The sequence below is a fragment of the Gossypium raimondii genome, chromosome 11, assembly GCF_025698545.1.
Source record: "Gossypium raimondii isolate GPD5lz chromosome 11, ASM2569854v1, whole genome shotgun sequence".
NCBI lineage: Eukaryota > Viridiplantae > Streptophyta > Magnoliopsida > Malvales > Malvaceae > Gossypium > Gossypium raimondii.
Window position 1 is genome coordinate 39,033,039 of NC_068575.1, and position 17,036 is coordinate 39,050,074.

General features: G+C 31.4%; 2 protein-coding genes across 2 annotated transcripts; both read left to right on the forward strand.

The window, feature by feature from the left end:
• Positions 1–5,038: 5,038 nt before the first annotated feature.
• Positions 5,039–6,330, forward strand: LOC128034803 (uncharacterized). The gene is made up of 2 exons (XM_052623643.1): positions 5,039–5,455; positions 6,163–6,330. The coding sequence occupies exons 1-2, from the start codon at positions 5,039–5,041 to the stop codon at positions 6,328–6,330; spliced, it is 585 nt and encodes a 194-aa protein (XP_052479603.1).
• A 6,554-nt stretch (positions 6,331–12,884) lies between these two features.
• On the forward strand, positions 12,885–14,387 carry LOC105803950 (probable WRKY transcription factor 15). The gene is made up of 3 exons (XM_012636408.2): positions 12,885–13,756; positions 13,836–13,961; positions 14,038–14,387. The coding sequence occupies exons 1-3, from the start codon at positions 13,011–13,013 to the stop codon at positions 14,195–14,197; spliced, it is 1,032 nt and encodes a 343-aa protein (XP_012491862.1). The 5' UTR covers positions 12,885–13,010; the 3' UTR covers positions 14,198–14,387.
• The last annotated feature ends 2,649 nt before the right edge of the window (positions 14,388–17,036 follow it).

Consider the following 17,036-nt stretch of genomic DNA (forward strand, 5'->3'; position numbering starts at 1 on the left):
CTTGTATTTTGGAATGAAATATATTTGGTAGTGCCCGAGGACGTAAGCAAAATTTGCTGAAACTCGTTAAATTCTTGTGTTCTTTATTATATTATTCTGCATGAATTGTGAGTGTGATTGTAGTGATTTATTGTGCTATTAAATTACGATTGAGGAATATTTTGGCTAGGAAAGACTTGGTACTTAAGCGATCCTTGTGATCCACCTCTCTTTCCTGGGAATTAAACTTAGTTTGATTTTTTAGTACAATAATTTTACTCTTTTACACGTTTCCGCGCAACATTTTTAACTTAGATATTTTAAAAAAAAAACCTCATAAAATAATTGAAAAGTCAATTAAGTCCCCAATAAAAAGTCATCCTCATCTGCCATGTATCTTTTGTTGGAGCTTCAATGGTAACGTACGTTTAAAGGCTTAATTGATTGTTAGTTTTCAATTAAAACACCGCAAATGAGTGTGATCTTATATTAGAAACTTAATTATTTTAATTGTTTTAAGAGAGTTTTTAATATTTAAGTTTTTTTATATAATAATGTTTTGTTTTCATAATTTTACAAATGAAATTACAATATTATTGCATACAACTTTTTTTATCACTTAAAAGTTAAATTTGTATTTGAATTTGGATTTTAAAATTTTAAAATTTATTAACTTAAAGTTATTTATTCTGAAAAATATTTTTCATTTAAATTTTTTATTTGAATAATTAAAATTTAGATTTAAGCTTTAACATTTATAAATCAATATGGATTGAAGATCAAAAGGGGAGAGATGGGGGAATTGTTATACCCCATACCTTAACACCCTACACTATAATAGACATCACTATAATGCCATCAAGGACAACTGTTAGTAGGGGCGAAGTCAAAAACAATTTTAGGGGATCAGAATTAAATTATATATTTTTATGATAGTAAAAAATGTAATTTCACCATTTCAATAGTATATATCTTTATAATTGTAAAAGGATTAATTAAATTTTTACCATTTTTGGAGGGGTCTAAGTGCAATTCTACCACTATCAATTTAAAATTTTATAAATCATAAAGGGGCTTAAATGAAAAAATTTTCATTTTAGGGGAGACTAGACCCCTACCAGCCCCCTTGGCTCTGCCCATGATGTTAGATCCAATTTCATTAATTTTTTCCAACTTGCCAAGCACACCAACTTTATATCGCGATGCATTTAGATCATACTCTAATCTAAGTCTAAATTGAACTCTACTAAAGAAGCACTCATGTAACGAGGAACACACTCCAAACCCTTATTCTTATATAAATATAAAGAGAAATAATGAGAAATACGGAATAAAAGAAATCAACCATAGCCATCACTACATTCCTAAACCTCCATTTTAATAGCTTTCAACTATGTAAATCACCACCAAAGTCTATCCCCAAATTTGTATAACTTAATTGTTTTATAGCAAATATATTATAAGGAGATGTATTAGTGGTTTATTATTATGTGTTGTTTTTTTTTATTATGAAAAAATGGTGACCTCGTCTTTGGTTCTAAGTTAGAAGAAGCAATCAAGGTATTTTATTCGATTTGCATTTGAAACATCCACCTAACTTTAACTGAAAGTTCTTGAATTCTTCCTTTTTTTCACTCTAATTCCAACTTTTGTTCCTAAAAGTCCAAACTATCCTACTCTCTTTCTTTCGACATTTCAAACCAAAACTACACATTTTAAATCTTTGCTGATCCATTTGCAATAGGATATTATATACACATCAATCAAATCCAGATTCATGGCCACTCTTTATGTTTACGAATGTTTTATAAAAAGTTTACATCTTGATTAACTCTTCTATTTTTGGTGAATTACAATAGGATCAAGCTTGAACAACAAACGTGATTAATATGATTCAAATTCAAGTAGCATCTAGAGTAATGAATATTTTTAACCATCAAACTATCATATGGAGTTTAAATTTATATTTATAAGGGAAACAAAATCAAATTTTGATACTAAAATATAATAGAATTAAGAATTGTGTGGATGAGAAAGTCAAGAAATTAGGCAGGTGAAAGGAGCACGCCTTCTCTTTGGCTTTGGTCGATGCTGCCTTTCCGTCTTTGACTTTTGGCAGTCGGCTCTGCTTCATGGAAGCCGCACTCCTGTTCTTTGTCTATATATCCCCACGTGCCTCTGTTCAACCTCAATTATATTTTCTTCAATCACGGACACAAACTTCCCATATCTAATCATAATTTTATTTCCCATTTCTATTTAAAATAATATTATTAAATAAGTTTGAATATGCGTAATTCAAGGATTGGAGGTTATAGATAATAGACAATTTATAGATTAGAGAGGATTTATAGGTAGACCGATCATGGATTAGGTTGTCCACTCCGATTTGAAAAATTAGAAAGTTTAGATAAATTTAAAAACTAGGTTTAAACAAAAAATAATATCCATTTTCTAAATGGGTCAGGCCTTGGATAAAAAAATTTTTAGCTCGGGCCTAAATAAAATAACTATTTTTAATAAAAAAATTTATATCATGCTGTTTTTGGTGCTACTTTTGTTTTTATTTTTGTTGTTTTTTGTTGTTTGGGTGTTGTTTTTTGTGCGTTTTTACTATTGTTACGTTGTTGTTTTTAATTTCATTTCGGTGTCGTTTTTAATATCATTTGAATATTGTAGGACTTATGTTGTATTGGTAATCTTGCTACTATTTCTATTACAACTATCTTAGTATAAATATTTTTTATGTATTTTCAATTTGTTTGTTGTTTTAATATTTGTTTTAAATTTTTAAGTATATTTGATATATTATATATTTTTTAAAATTTGTTGTATATAATAAAATAATTTAAAAAAATTAATACGGGCTAAGGTTTGGCTTCTATAATTCGGGTCGGGCCTGGACAAAGTTTTAAGTCTATTTTTTGGGTCGGACCGAGTCCAGGCCAAAAAATAACCCTAAAATTTGGTTGAGACCTGACTCGGCCCAAAATCAGTTGTAGCTATGAATAGTTTTAAACATTGCATCAAAAATAATAGATATGAATTAGCTCTAGCTATGAGTAGTGCTAAACATTGCATCTTATATAATATAAATAATTTTTTATATATTTTTGTTTCTTTCGTATTAAATAAAACTTTTTATAAAAGATAAAGTCAAATATAAATATTTTTTGATGTTGAATCCAACATACCAAGCAGAATGGAATAAATTGGTAGAAAGCTATACACATGGTGAAATTGATGTGATTGAATGAATGTAAGGATCAAATCTATTTATTAAAAATTGATGAGATAATAATTTTCACTTGTAATTTGTTAAATAAATGTTGTACTCATCCTAACCAATTGAATATAAAAGAATGATTTGTTTTTATTATTTAAACCCCACTAAAATGATCAATTGAGCAGTGTTAGTGTATCTCTTCCTTACAATGAAAATATGCCCGGAATATCTCTTCACTTACATGTTGGGCTTTTCTTCCAACATTTATATAAATTTGTTGGTATAGGTATTATGGAGATTTGATTACATTTTGTCTTTTTAATTCAAAAAATCGATATATCATCATGTGTCATTGTCTAGTTATTCCGTCAATCATACTAATTTTTAACTGAAACAATCGATTTATTTTTTTATTAAACATATAGAGATTAATTTACCTCTTTTTTAAATAGAAGATAAAATAGAGACCTTGATAATATTTTTCCTATTTCTGTATTATATTTATCATCATTTATCTTTTTCTAGTCAAATTCAAGTGTAAACTAGCTTGGTCGACCTATTGGTGCATGTGAAGTGCTTACAAGTGCAACTACTACTTTTATTTCTTAGTTGGCTTTGAAATTAGATTTATATTTATATTTATATTAAATTAAACCCCCCGACCACCGTCCCCCGTGTTTATTGGCAAGGAAAGAAGCATGCAGCAAGAAAAACACATGATATGATGCTGAACGTTCTAGTGAGTTTGATTCATTCCGTGTGGCAATCTTCTTATGGTAGTCTCAGCCCATCAAGCAGTCTAGCACTTTCTGCAATTACATGGTTAGCCAGTCAATTGCAGTATACCATAAAGATATGAACAAACCAAAAACAAAAGAACTGAACAAAATTAAAATTATCCAAAATTATTATTTAAAATTAAAATATATACAAAATGTATATATTAAAATTAAAATTATCCAAAATGTGAGAGATGGAGGCGGAGGGGGTTTGGGTTTTTTAAAATAAAAATAATTATTTTATTTAATTTTAATATAAAATTCAAAATTATTGTTTTTAAAAATTATTTGTGTGTTTTTATATTTTAAAATTTTATATATTATTTTTTCAACAATATTTTTATTTTTATATTTTCTAAAATTCATCATTGTTGTTTTGAAAATATTTATGTATTTTATATATTTCTTTAAATTTTTAGAATTAGGATCAAATTAAGATCATTTGTAAATTTCTTAAGGTTAACTTTTAAAACAATTGACTAAATCAATATAATATGTAAAAATTAAGGGATAAATTTATTACATTAAAGTTTCAAGCGCCATGTCACCTCTCGTTAATGCAATTAATGGAAATGGATAAAAATAATAATCTCAATTAATTAGGTGATCAATGTTAGTTATATAGTTTTAAATTAATTTCTTGTTTGTCAGTTAGTAGTTATCTTTCTGTTATTTTCTGTTGCTTCAGTTTCCTACTTGTATATAACAATACGTTAGCATCCAATATACTCAAGCAGTTTTCTTTTATCATTCTACCTGGTATCAGATGTTATTTCTTTCTTACTTTCCACATAGTCTGCATTCTTGATTCTCTTTTCTCAAAATGGCACTTCATGATCCTATGCTGCCTTCTAGTCCATACTATCTGCATACAAATGAAAACCCAACTTTGGTTCTTGTTTCTCCTGTCTTATCAAGCTCGAACTATCACTCTTGGTCTCGAGCAATGACAATGGCATTTTTATCCAAGAACAAGCTCTAGTTTGTTGACGGCACCATCACGGTTCCACCTCGAACAGATCCTCTTTATTCTGCCTGGGAACGATGTAACACTATGGTGCTTTCTTGGTTGCACCATTCCATCTCGCCCTCGATCATGAACAGTGTTCTTTGGCTCGATTTTGCTTATGATGTTTGGCGCGATCTCCGTGAATGTTTTTCTCAAGGAGATGTTTTCCGCATTTCTGCTCTTCAAGAAGAGATCAATGCTTTCAAGCAAGATGATCGCTCCGTCACTGATTACTTTACTGAGTTAAAAATTCTCTGGGATAAGTTGATGAATTTTCGACCAATTCCAGTTTGTTCTTGTTCACCATCTTGCTTTTGCGGTGTTTTTGTCACTCTCCAGAAATATCATGATAACGACTACGTTATTTGTTTTCTTAAGGGTCTTCATGATCGGTTTGCTGCTGTTCGTTCTCAAATCATGCTCATTGATCCGTTGCCTCCAATCAACAAAGCATTTTCCCTGGTTATTCAATAAGAACGTCACCCTCCTGTTGGCTCATCTCAGTTGTTTGTTAGCAACACATTGCGCCACCATACTTCTTCAAAGAAATCTCAGGCCAAATCATTTACTGATTCACGGTAATGTACCTTCCATGGCAAATCCAGGCATACTGTTGATACTTGTTATGAGAAGCATGGCTATCCACCTGGTTATAAGTCTCGAGGTCGGGCTTCTCGTGCACACACCCTTAATGATTGTGCTTCACAACCTTTGGACTCTTCGCGAGATGTTGACATTTTGCCATCCGATCCTTCATTACTTTGACACAATATCGGTTAACACTACTTGCATTGCTTCCAAGATCTACCTCCCCACCTCATGTTACCAATACTGCTTCTTCCTTACAACCAAACCCTTCCCCATCCTCAGGTAACCTTTTTTCTCTTCAATCCCATCATTGGATCATTGACACAGGTGCCACTGATCATATTACTCATTCTTTATCCCTTTTTGCTTCTTTTCATTCCATTAAACCTATATACATCAACCTTTCAAATGGCACTAAAGTTTGTGCTCGAATTTCTGGTACAGTCATTTTCAATAATAGCTTTTACATTACTAATGTTCTTTATGTTCCTCAATTCACTTTTAATCTTTTATCTGTCACTAAACTCACTACTACATTACCTTGTTCCTTTATTTTTCATAAAACATATTGTTCTATACAGGCTCTTCCTTCTTTGAAGATGATTGGTACAACTAGAGTGCTCCATGGTCTTTATATTTTGGACTCCCCAACTCAAACATTTTCCATTTCTACTCCCATTGCCTTGTCCGCCAACACAACTTCATGTTCCCTTTGGCATCATCGTCTCAGTCATCTTTCCGATTCTTGACTAAAACTACTTTTCCCTTACATTCCTTCTTTGTCTATGTCAAATAATGCAACTTGTAAAGCTTGCCATTTGGCCAAACAGAAGAAAATATCTTTTCTTGTAAGCACTTTCGTTTCCAATAAAATTTTTGAACTTGTTCATGTTGATATTTGGGGCCCAATTGATGTTATTTCTATTACTAGTCATCGTTATTTTTTAACCATTGTTGATGATTTTAGTCATTTTACTTGGATCATTTATTGAAAGCAAAGTCTGAAGTTCGTACTCACATTCAGAATGTTTTCACGCTTGTTGAAACTCAATTTTCATCCAAAATTAAAGTCATTCAATCTGACAATGGTTGTGAGTTTGCTATTCCAACCTTTTATGCTTCTAAAGGCGTAATTCATCAAAGTACATGTGTTGAAACGCCACAACAAAATGGTCTTGTAGAACGCAAGCACCAACATATTCTTAATGTTGCACGGGCTCTCTTATTTCATTCTCATCTACCTAAGTATTTTTGGGGGCATGCTGTTCTTCATGCTGTTTTTCTTATCAACCGTACCCCTACTCCCCTTTTGGCTAACCTTACTCCTTTTGACAAATTATACCAAACTAATCCATTTTTTCAGCACCTCCGAGTCTTTGGTTGTCTTTGCTTTGCAACCACTCTTACTGCTCATCGTCATAAGTTGGATCCTCGAGCACGTGAGTGTGTCTTTCTTGGTTTTCCACCCCATGTCAAAGGCTATATTCTTTTTGACCTATCAACCCATGCTATTTTTATCTCCAGAAATGTCCATTTTCATGAGTCTGTTTTTCATTTTTCTCATCAACCATCTTCTTCCTCTTCCATCCCACAGTTAACCTTTGACCCCACCATTACCTATGATTTGCCACTTCAATCACAAGCTTCACCTCCTGTTCCTTTACAACCCTCTAGGCCACTTCGTCTTAGGAAACCTCTTTCATATTTAGACTGGTATCACTGCTTTTCCAGCAAAGCTGTTGCCAATCATCTTCAATACTCCACACCTTTTACTCTTGCTATCAATGCTTCTCCCATACCTACAACATATTTACAAGCTAGCAAAATTCCTCATTTGCAAGAAGCAATGCAAGCTGAAATTTCTACTCTTGAACAAAATAACACCTGGATCATTATGGACTTACCTCTAGGCAAGATTGCCATCGGTTGCAAATGGGTCTATCGTGTGAAATATCGAGTCGATGGTTCTATTAAGCGTTACAAGGCTCGTTTGGTTGCAAAAGGGTTCACACAAATTGAGGGTGTTGATTATTTTGATACCTTTTCCCCTGTGGCTAAGATTACTACTGTTCGATTATTGCTTGCTATTGCTACTTCCAAAAACTGGTTTTTGCACCAGCTTGATGTTAACAATGCGTTTTTGCATGGAGATTTGACTGAAGAGCTTTACATGCTTTTGCCTCTTGGTTTTGCTTCCTCTACTTCCCATAAGGTTTGTAAGTTGCAAAAATCATTATATGGTCTCAAGCAAGCAAGTCGACAGTGGTTTGCCAAACTCACTGCAGCTCTTACTTCAATTGGTTACGTTTAATCTAGTTCAGATTTTTCCTTGTTTGTTAAAAAGGATGAAATTTCCTTTACTGCCTTATTGGTTTATGTTGATGATGTTATTCTAGTTGGTGATCTTTTGGAATAAATAACACGAGTAAAAGCCTTCTTGCATTCTGCCTTTAGAATCAAAGACTTGGGGGGATCTCAAATATTTTCTTGGCCTTGAAGTTGCTCGTAGTTCTGCTGGTATTCATCTTTGTCAGCAGAAATATGCTCTCGATCTACTGACTGACTTTGGTTTCTCAGACTGCAAGCCTATTAAAACTCCTATGGTTACCAAAATCCCTCGTGATGCTTCTGTCGAATTGCTTCCTGATAACACTGTTTTCAGAAAACTTATTGGACGTCTATTGTATTTGGTATCTACTAGACCTGATCTTGCTTTTGCTGTTCAATAGTTAAGTCAATTCTTGGACCGACCTACAGTCATTCACCTTCAAGCTGCCCATCGCATTCTTCGCTACCTGAAAGGCTGCTTTGACTTTGATCTTTTCTTTTCTGCTTCTTCCTCGCCTACACTGAAGGCATTTAGTGACTCTGATTGGGCTGGTTGTCCTCTCACACGTCACTCTGTGACTGGTTACTGCCTCTTTTATGGAGATTCCCTTGTTAGTTGGAAAGTCAAGAAGCAAAGCACCGTGCCTCGCTCTTCCTCAGAAGCAGAATATAGGGCTCTTGCATCTACTGTTTCTGAAATTCAGTGGCTTCGATTTCTTCTGTCTGATTTGCATCTGTCTATTTCTGGGCCTACTACTTTGTTTTGCGACAACAATTCTGCTCTTCAAATTGCTGCAAACCCTACGTTTCATGAACGTACTAAACATATTGAGATCGACCATCATCTTGTTCGTGAAAAAGTGTTGTCCGGTGTTGTTAAATTGCTTCCTTGTTCTTCCAAGGATCAGCTTGCTGACATTTTCACCAAAGCTTTGGCTGCTGTTCCTTTCCAGCTTATTTTGTCCAAGCTGGGATTGTTTCGCATTCACTCTCCAGCTTGAGGGGGGCTGTTAGTTATATAGTTTTAAATTAATTTCTTGTTTGTCAGTTAGTAGTTATCTTTTTGTTATTTTCTGTTGCTTCATTTTCCTACTTGTATATAACAATACGCTAGCATCCAATATACTCAAGCAGTTTTCTTTTATCATTCTACAATCAATTTTAAAAAAATCATAATTAAGTGACTAAAAAAGAAAATGACCCAGAGTTGAGTGATGTCTAGTAAATTTACCCTACATTCTTAGCATTTAGAGTGTGCTTAGCGTTCACTTTATATATATACTAGAATATCACGGAAATTATATCAAAGTTTTCTCTATATTAATTTGTAATAATTTAACTTTAAAATTTATATAAAAATTTAAAATTGAATAACGTAATAAAATACTCAAAATTTGAGATAATTTATATAACATGAGAAAATAATTGAAGTTGTGGATTAAGTTTGATCACACTTGACATTCTTCCACTAAAAGGAACTAAAGTTATAAGTAATTTAAGATTTGTGTAAAAAATACATGAAAAATCACAATCTATATAAAACAAATTATTAACATCATGTTAAATCTATAATATTATGATCATACAAAAAAAAACAAAACAAAACAATCGAATAACTAAAATTTTCTCTAAATTGAATATTTTTAATATTCAAAACTTAATAATAAAATACAATATTATTCCACTACCAATATGGTAGTATAATAAAAGCATTATCGTGACGAGGTGGCATCGCATCATCGGGACAATAGTCTTCTTCTTGTCATGACATCTGTAGCTCATCGGGACAAGCAGCTCCTCTTCATTGCAACACGACTCTCTGATTGTGTCTTAATTTGATTGAAATGCGAGGCATACTCCACAGGTCCCTATACTCTTTTGAAATTTATAATTTAGTGCCTATACTTTAATTTTGAGACATTGAGTTCCTATACTTTTTTTTAATTTAAAAATATTAGTCCCTCCATCTAATTTTTCTATTAAAGTTAACACTGTCAAAAGTAAAATAACTTTTTTAGCCTTTAGCATTTATATTTTTTTTGTCAATTTTATCATTATCCTTTAAACGTACATAAAAAATTTTAAAAAAATATTTTTTTTCATATTTTAAATAAAAGATAAGAATTAAAATAATTTAAATAAAAGATAAACAACTCTTTAAAATTCAAAAAATAAAATATAAAAATGATTTTAAAGATATATATTTTTTCCAAAATTCAGTGTTATCCAAGCTAGATCGAACTAGCAAGCTGGACTTGGAACTGATTGGGGAATCGATTTAGAGAGAGGTAAAAAGCGATTGACTTGCGAACAAATATGGATTGGTTTAATCGAGCTAAAAATCGGTTGAACCGACAATTAAACCGATTTTTATAATTTATATATTTTTTTATTGTTGATTTTATAATTATATATATATATGTATATATATATATATATAATATATTGCTTTGAATTGGTTATGATCAATCGTTCTGCGAACCAATTGGTCAAACTAGTTTGAAATCGATTTAACTGAATTTTTAGATCAATTCAACCAGTCCATACTGGTTCACGGGTCAATTAATTTTTTACCTCTCACTAGATCAATACCCCAATCGATTCTTAATCTGACTGATTGGTTTGATTTAGATAACATTGAATTTTAATTTTTTTATATTTTTAATTTTTAATTGTTGAATTATAAAGATTTATTTTTTTCATAATTTTTTATTTTTATGTTTTATTTAAAATATGAAAAAAAACTTATTTTTTAAACTTTTATGTACTTTTAAGAGTAAGGACCAAATTGATAAAAAATATAAATGTTGAGGGCTAAAAATTATTTTACCTTTGACATTGTTAACTTTAATAGAAAATTTAAATGGAGGGACCAATAAAAATACAAGGACTTAATGTCTCAAAGTTAAAGAATAGGAACTAAATTTTAAATTTCGAAAGAATATATAGAGTTTTGGCATATTTAAACCTATAATAAACAATAAGTAGGTATTTTTATTTGTTCAATATTTTCTCCAAACTTATATATTAATTAGAGATTATATCTAAGAATAATTATTTTATCCAACATTACTAAAATAAAATAAAAAAACCTCACAAGCAAGTATAATATGTTACCAAGTGGCTTTATTTTACTGAACTTAAAAGAAACATGGCATCGTCCTAAATTTGTTTGTAGATATTTTTTTTACATCATTGGATAGGAATAATCTTATAATACATAAAACTAATAAAATTATTAATTTAACAGAAAATATTATTTTAAATAATAATTCAAAGAAAAATATTTGATACATTATAATCCACAAATAAAGTTGAGAGATAAATGATTTGATATACGATTTGTAAAGTTTTTAGACTCCACAAAAATTTAGAGTGTAACAAATTTTCAATTAATTTTATTTTTAGTTTTTTAATAAACCCTATAAAATACATGTGACATTCTCAATCCATTTGTAAAATTCGTGAGATGATTTTCCAAAATTGAAACACATCACAATTTTAATCTGTTAATGATTTTTTTTGAGTAATTTCATTATAAGTTTTGATCATATCTGTTATCTTTGACATAAGTCATAGAACTACCCGTAGCCCTTCTTTAACTCATAAATAGGAGAATAATATGTTTTAACGCACTCGAACTCACGTCCTATTATATATATCAATCGAGTTAAGACTCAATTAACATTATGTCACACACCAGCCGATTATTTAATTAATTTTAATAGAAAATATTAGTAACACACATGAATAATTGAAACTTTACTAATATTGGATGTGGACCAGACTGGTTAAGACATGGTTTTGACTGCATCATCCGCGTGTCCCAAGCTTCCTTAGACCAAGTTGATCTGCATGGACCCCACTGATCAGGTCTAGAATAGACATTTAAGTCAGTTAACCAAAATCTAGTTAGAAATTTTGAAGACAAAAAATAGTAAAGTTGAGCAAAAATTATTAAATTATTCGTTAAAAAATAATTATTAATTAATTTATTAAAATTATTGTTGTATTGCACCAACTGAAATTCTAATTTCTCTTCTCTCTTATAGTTTAATTATTTTATAAAACAACTTTAAACGTTACAAATTTTTGAACCATAATTCAAAATTTCTTCTATAATTGTTGGGTTAACTTAGATATGAGGTATGTTCTTTTATTTGAGGTATGGAATTATCGTTTGGAGTTTACTAGACGGACTTTTAAAAATCAACAAGATAATAACGTAAATAAAACTTTCATAAAATTTAGTAATCATTTTAAAATTAAGTGACCAAAACATAAACTTATGAATAATTTAATAAACTTTGATATAAATTTTTTAACAAATATACAATTTATTTTTAATAAAATAAGAAATATGAAACCGTCTAATTTACTTTTTGAGAAGAAACCGTCAATTTGGTTTAGGTTAAACTTTGCCGTCTAAAGTAAATTACTTACAACCCTATTATTATACGTATCTAGTGCTAAAGTAGAATCTCTAATTTTGTTGAAGAACAGATGAAGTAAACAAAATTATAAGAAGAAGAAGAAGAATGCATTAATAGTACAAGTAATTTAATTTAAAGAAAAACTAAAAAATATTTTCTCATATTTTATAATCTAATTCATTTTAACAGCAAAAAATGTCTTGAAAACCATTAAATAAAAAAGTAATATGTTTCAACATATTTGAATTTATATATTCTTATATTAATAATAATACTTATGCTAATTGAGCTATCACATTATAAAAGTTAGAATCTAATAATAATGATTAATAAAGTTAAAATCTCATTGGTTGTTTTTATTTAACTAATAATGAAGTGAAATGTAATGAATATTAAGTTATAAAATAATGAAATGGTTGGATGTTCATGAAAAAAGGACTTATATGGTTGGAGTTGGATGTTATTAGTACCCATATAGGAGGGCAAATGTTAAAGTAACAGGTCAGTGACCTAATTGAGCAATAGGGTTCCATAGCCGATGGCACCCTGTTGACCAAATTAGTCCAGTGCTCCCTTTATCAACAACCCTCTCTACGTTTTCTTTTCACTTTTTTTTTTTTTGTCCTCCCTCTCTTCTTTTTCCTCCTTTGAATGGTGTTGTTGCAGACATGGCCGTTGAACTCATGATGAGTTGCAGGAACGGTGACAGCTTCGCAGCCAAAATGGAAGAAAACGCCGTCAAAGAAGCCGCGTCCGGGCTCGAAAGTGTTGAGAAACTCATCAGATTACTTTCTCAAACTCAACAGCAGCAGCAAAGTAACAGTAATAATCAAGAGAAATACCAGGCTTCCTCTATCTCAACAACATCTAATTCCCTGGATTTGGAAATGGACTGCAAAGCTGAGGCTGATGCCGCCGTTTCAAGGTTCAAGAGAGTTATCTCTCTTCTGGATCGAACCAGGACCGGACATGCTCGTTTCAGACGAGCCCCTGTTCAACCCAATCAAGAGCAAGAAACCAAGGTTTATTACGCAACACCGATCCAGCAGATTCCGCCACCAGTGACTACTGCTTATCCTCTTCCTCCTCCTCCTCCTCCTCCTCCTCATCATCATGATTTTATGACGGTGAAAACAGGGGGTTTAGAGAGGATTGATTCGTCGAAAACCATTAATTTTTCGTATTCTTCTGCTGGGAATTCGTTTATGTCATCCTTAACGGGAGATACTGATAGTAAGCAGCCATGTTCATCGTCATCTGCGTTTCAAATTACTAATTTTTCTCAGGTTTCCTCGTCTGGGAAGCCTCCTTTGTCTTCTTCTTCTTCTTTCAAGAGGAAGTGTAGCTCCGACAACTTGGGTTCTGGCAAGTGTACTAGTGGGTCTTCCGGTCGCTGCCATTGCTCTAAGAAAAGGTACTATTACTCAATCCATCGATTTCTTTTTCAACTTTCTTATCATGTTGTGTATTTAAAATTTTTGGACTTTTGACAGAAAACTGAGATCGAAAAGGGTGGTGAGGGTTCCGGCAATAAGCCTGAAGATGGCCGATATTCCACCAGATGATTACTCATGGAGGAAGTACGGTCAAAAACCGATCAAGGGATCCCCACACCCAAGGTATGTGGATTAGAAAAAGGTTTTGCACAAATTTCTGCACATTGTTTTTCTGACTAGAAATTCCAACATGCAACAGGGGTTACTATAAGTGCAGCAGTGTAAGAGGATGTCCAGCTCGCAAACATGTTGAAAGAGCCTTAGATGATCCATCGATGCTAGTAGTTACCTATGAAGGCGAGCACAACCATTCCCTATCTGTTGCTGAGACCACTAATCTCATCCTGGAATCTTCGTAAAAAATCCCCCCAAGTTTCAAATTTCATTTTCTCTTACATTATGTGTAGGATGGAACAATTTTAAATGTGTTCTCAAGTTAAAAGAAAAAAGAGAAGAAAATCAATCTCGAAGGAGATATTTCCTCTGTAAAATATATCTATATGCAGAAGCTTTGTTTAATTAAAAGGGAAGATGGTGGATTTGGTATTAGATTTTTATCTAAAAGAAGGGAAATTGGGTTTAGTTTTATATAATTCGTTTGCTTTCTTTAATCTCGTTTCTAGATGCCGACTGACTACTTTTTTCCTTCTTACACAAGTGAAGCAAATTTTCTACGTATAAATAGTAATAAAAGGCAAAAAAGAAAAGGACTGAGTCAAAGAATTGGATAGATGTGGACCAATCTGTCGTGTTAGGGGGGTTGTTGACTATAACACAAATGAGGACGGCGAATTAACTATGGGTTGGTGTTGGGTAGCGATTTTATACAATTTCTATTACAACTTGTGATGCTTGTTTGCTTCAACTTTTTGTTCTTTTTTATATTATAGCATAATTAGTATAATATTTCTATGTTTAGTTGGTAAAAAGTAAAAATAACCTTAAGTTTTCTCGATGATGTTAAGATTATGAATATAAGTGGTAATGGAAGCTTTCGAAATAACTTTCATTTTTATGACATTTTTGTTTTTTTATTATAAATTTGAGGAATTTTATCCCTTCATTTTATTATTTTTCTTATGTATATTTATATTTAAAATAACTATAATATAATCTTTTAAATGTAAGATTTTGATTTTGTAAAAGAATATACACACAAATAATTATTAAAATAATTTTATATTTTATCACCTAAACGATGAACCTAGCATAACATACCTAATAATACCTTCAACTTATATTTTGATAATTCTATTACTACAGATTATATTATACTCAAATGACGCAAATAACTCTAAAAAAGGGCAAAACTTGAGAGAAGTTAAAATGGGTGGGTGGGGAATTGATTAGTTTCTTCTTTTAGGACATAAATCCCAAAATTGTGTGTTTTTGGTTGCTACAACTTTCCTCAACTTCAACCTTCAAAAGTGGAAAAAATGTACCTTCATTATTATTCATCAATTTTATCTTTCATATCCGAATACACTTTGTATTTTAATCCAATTTTATTTACATACGACATTTTGAAATTTTCTTCTAAAAAATTATCTGGGCAAATGTTCACCTTTTGAGGCAAAATTTTGGGGTATTCTGGACAGACTTCTCATCTTATTAAATAAGGGATACAAGAGAGCCACACTCCAGACGGATAATCTAGAGGTGGTTAATGCATTAACCATGAAAGGGACGATGGACTCAGGTATTACCTTGCTCGGAAAGATTTAAAGTCTTATGCGTTCTGAAGGACAATGGGAGGTCAGATATGTTCATAGGGATTGTAATTTAATTGCAGGTCATCTGGCAAAGATTAGCCTTACTCGGCAGGCAAGCTTACAAATATTTGAAGTGCCACCTGAAATTGTATCTATGACTCTTCAACAATACAAAGCAATTAGTGTTGCTTAGTAGTTGACTTGATGTAATTTTGTTTTACTTTTCACAAAAAAAAAATTCTTCAAAAAAAATCGATTCCTCTCAACAAACACGATTCTGATTTTTTTTTATTCGATGAAAATTTACTATATGAATTCTATTGTAAGTTTACGAGAATTGTTTTTGTTATAAAAACCATTTATCCATAAAGAGAAAGTTGATTGTAATTTAAAGATGGGTAATAGTAATTGACATTGATACCATAACCTTCCTACAAAAATCAAAAGGTAAAACAAGACAAAAATATCACTATCCCAATACTGGATTTGTTTGACTCTCTTAATTATTGGAACCGAATGATGAATTAGACAAACATCCCATATGTTTGAGAAGAATCGTATGCTTTTTCCCAGCAATTTCTTTCTTGTTACATCCACTTTTGTGTTCAGATTACTACATTTTCTTTTTCTTCATTTTTAAAAACGGTTAGTAAATTCAGGAGTGAAATTTTATTATTTTTTAAGGGATTAGATAGATTCTTTTATTTTAAAAATAAAATATAATTTTCTCATTAAATTTTAAATACTTTAATTTTTGTGACAAGGTCCTTACCTACTCCTGAATTTGCGTAAATCAAGTATTCACTTCCTTGTTCTTAAATTAGAGTAAAAGCTAATTTCATAAGGAGATAAGAATATGGTTTGAAAATAAGTATGGAATAATAGATGTTGACGTTTCACTTTTAAATCTATTAAATATTAGGGTCATCAAATGAATCAATAAATCAAGTCGCAAGTTTATAAATTAAGTAAATTATATTGGTATTCGGGCAAATTACCATTAAAAGTCTTTTTTTTAAATAATTACCCAAATGGGCCCGGTAAATGATTATTTACCGGAATGGACCCATTTCCCAGAAAGCGCGTCCACGTCAGCGCGATGTCAGGGTACGTGACAGGAAAACGCGTCCCTGAGGGAGCGTTTTTCCCGATGCATTGCTTTTAGGGTTAAAAATTAAATAAATAAGGGATTAGAGTTTAGGGTAGAGGTATTCATGGGCCGGGTAGGGTCTGGTTCGGGCGGGGCCCAAAAAAAATTTTAGCCCGCTTACTAGGCCCGAGGCCGACCCGGCGCAAAATATGTGACTGAAATTTTGTCCAGGCTCGGCGGGGGAAAAAATTTATAAGCCCGAGTCCGGCCTGGCCGGACCTATTTTTTAATAAACACCAAAAAAAATATTTTAAAAATAAAAAGAATAAAAAAGTATTTTAAAATATTTTAAAATTAAAGAATAAAAATATTTATTTATTATATATTCGGGCCGGG

Bases quoted from the DNA above. Each gene is read 5' to 3' on its own strand.
- LOC105803950 (XM_012636408.2), top strand. From the start codon at position 13,011: ATGGCCGTTGAACTCATGATGAGTTGCAGGAACGGTGACAGCTTCGCA. The intron at 13,757-13,835 runs GTACTATTACTC...GACTTTTGACAG, and splicing joins TGCCATTGCTCTAAGAAAAG to AAAACTGAGATCGAAAAGGG. The intron at 13,962-14,037 runs GTATGTGGATTA...AACATGCAACAG, and splicing joins AAGGGATCCCCACACCCAAG to GGGTTACTATAAGTGCAGCA.
- LOC128034803 (XM_052623643.1), top strand. From the start codon at position 5,039: ATGGTGCTTTCTTGGTTGCACCATTCCATCTCGCCCTCGATCATGAAC. The intron at 5,456-6,162 runs GTTATTCAATAA...TGTTCTATACAG, and splicing joins TCAACAAAGCATTTTCCCTG to GCTCTTCCTTCTTTGAAGAT.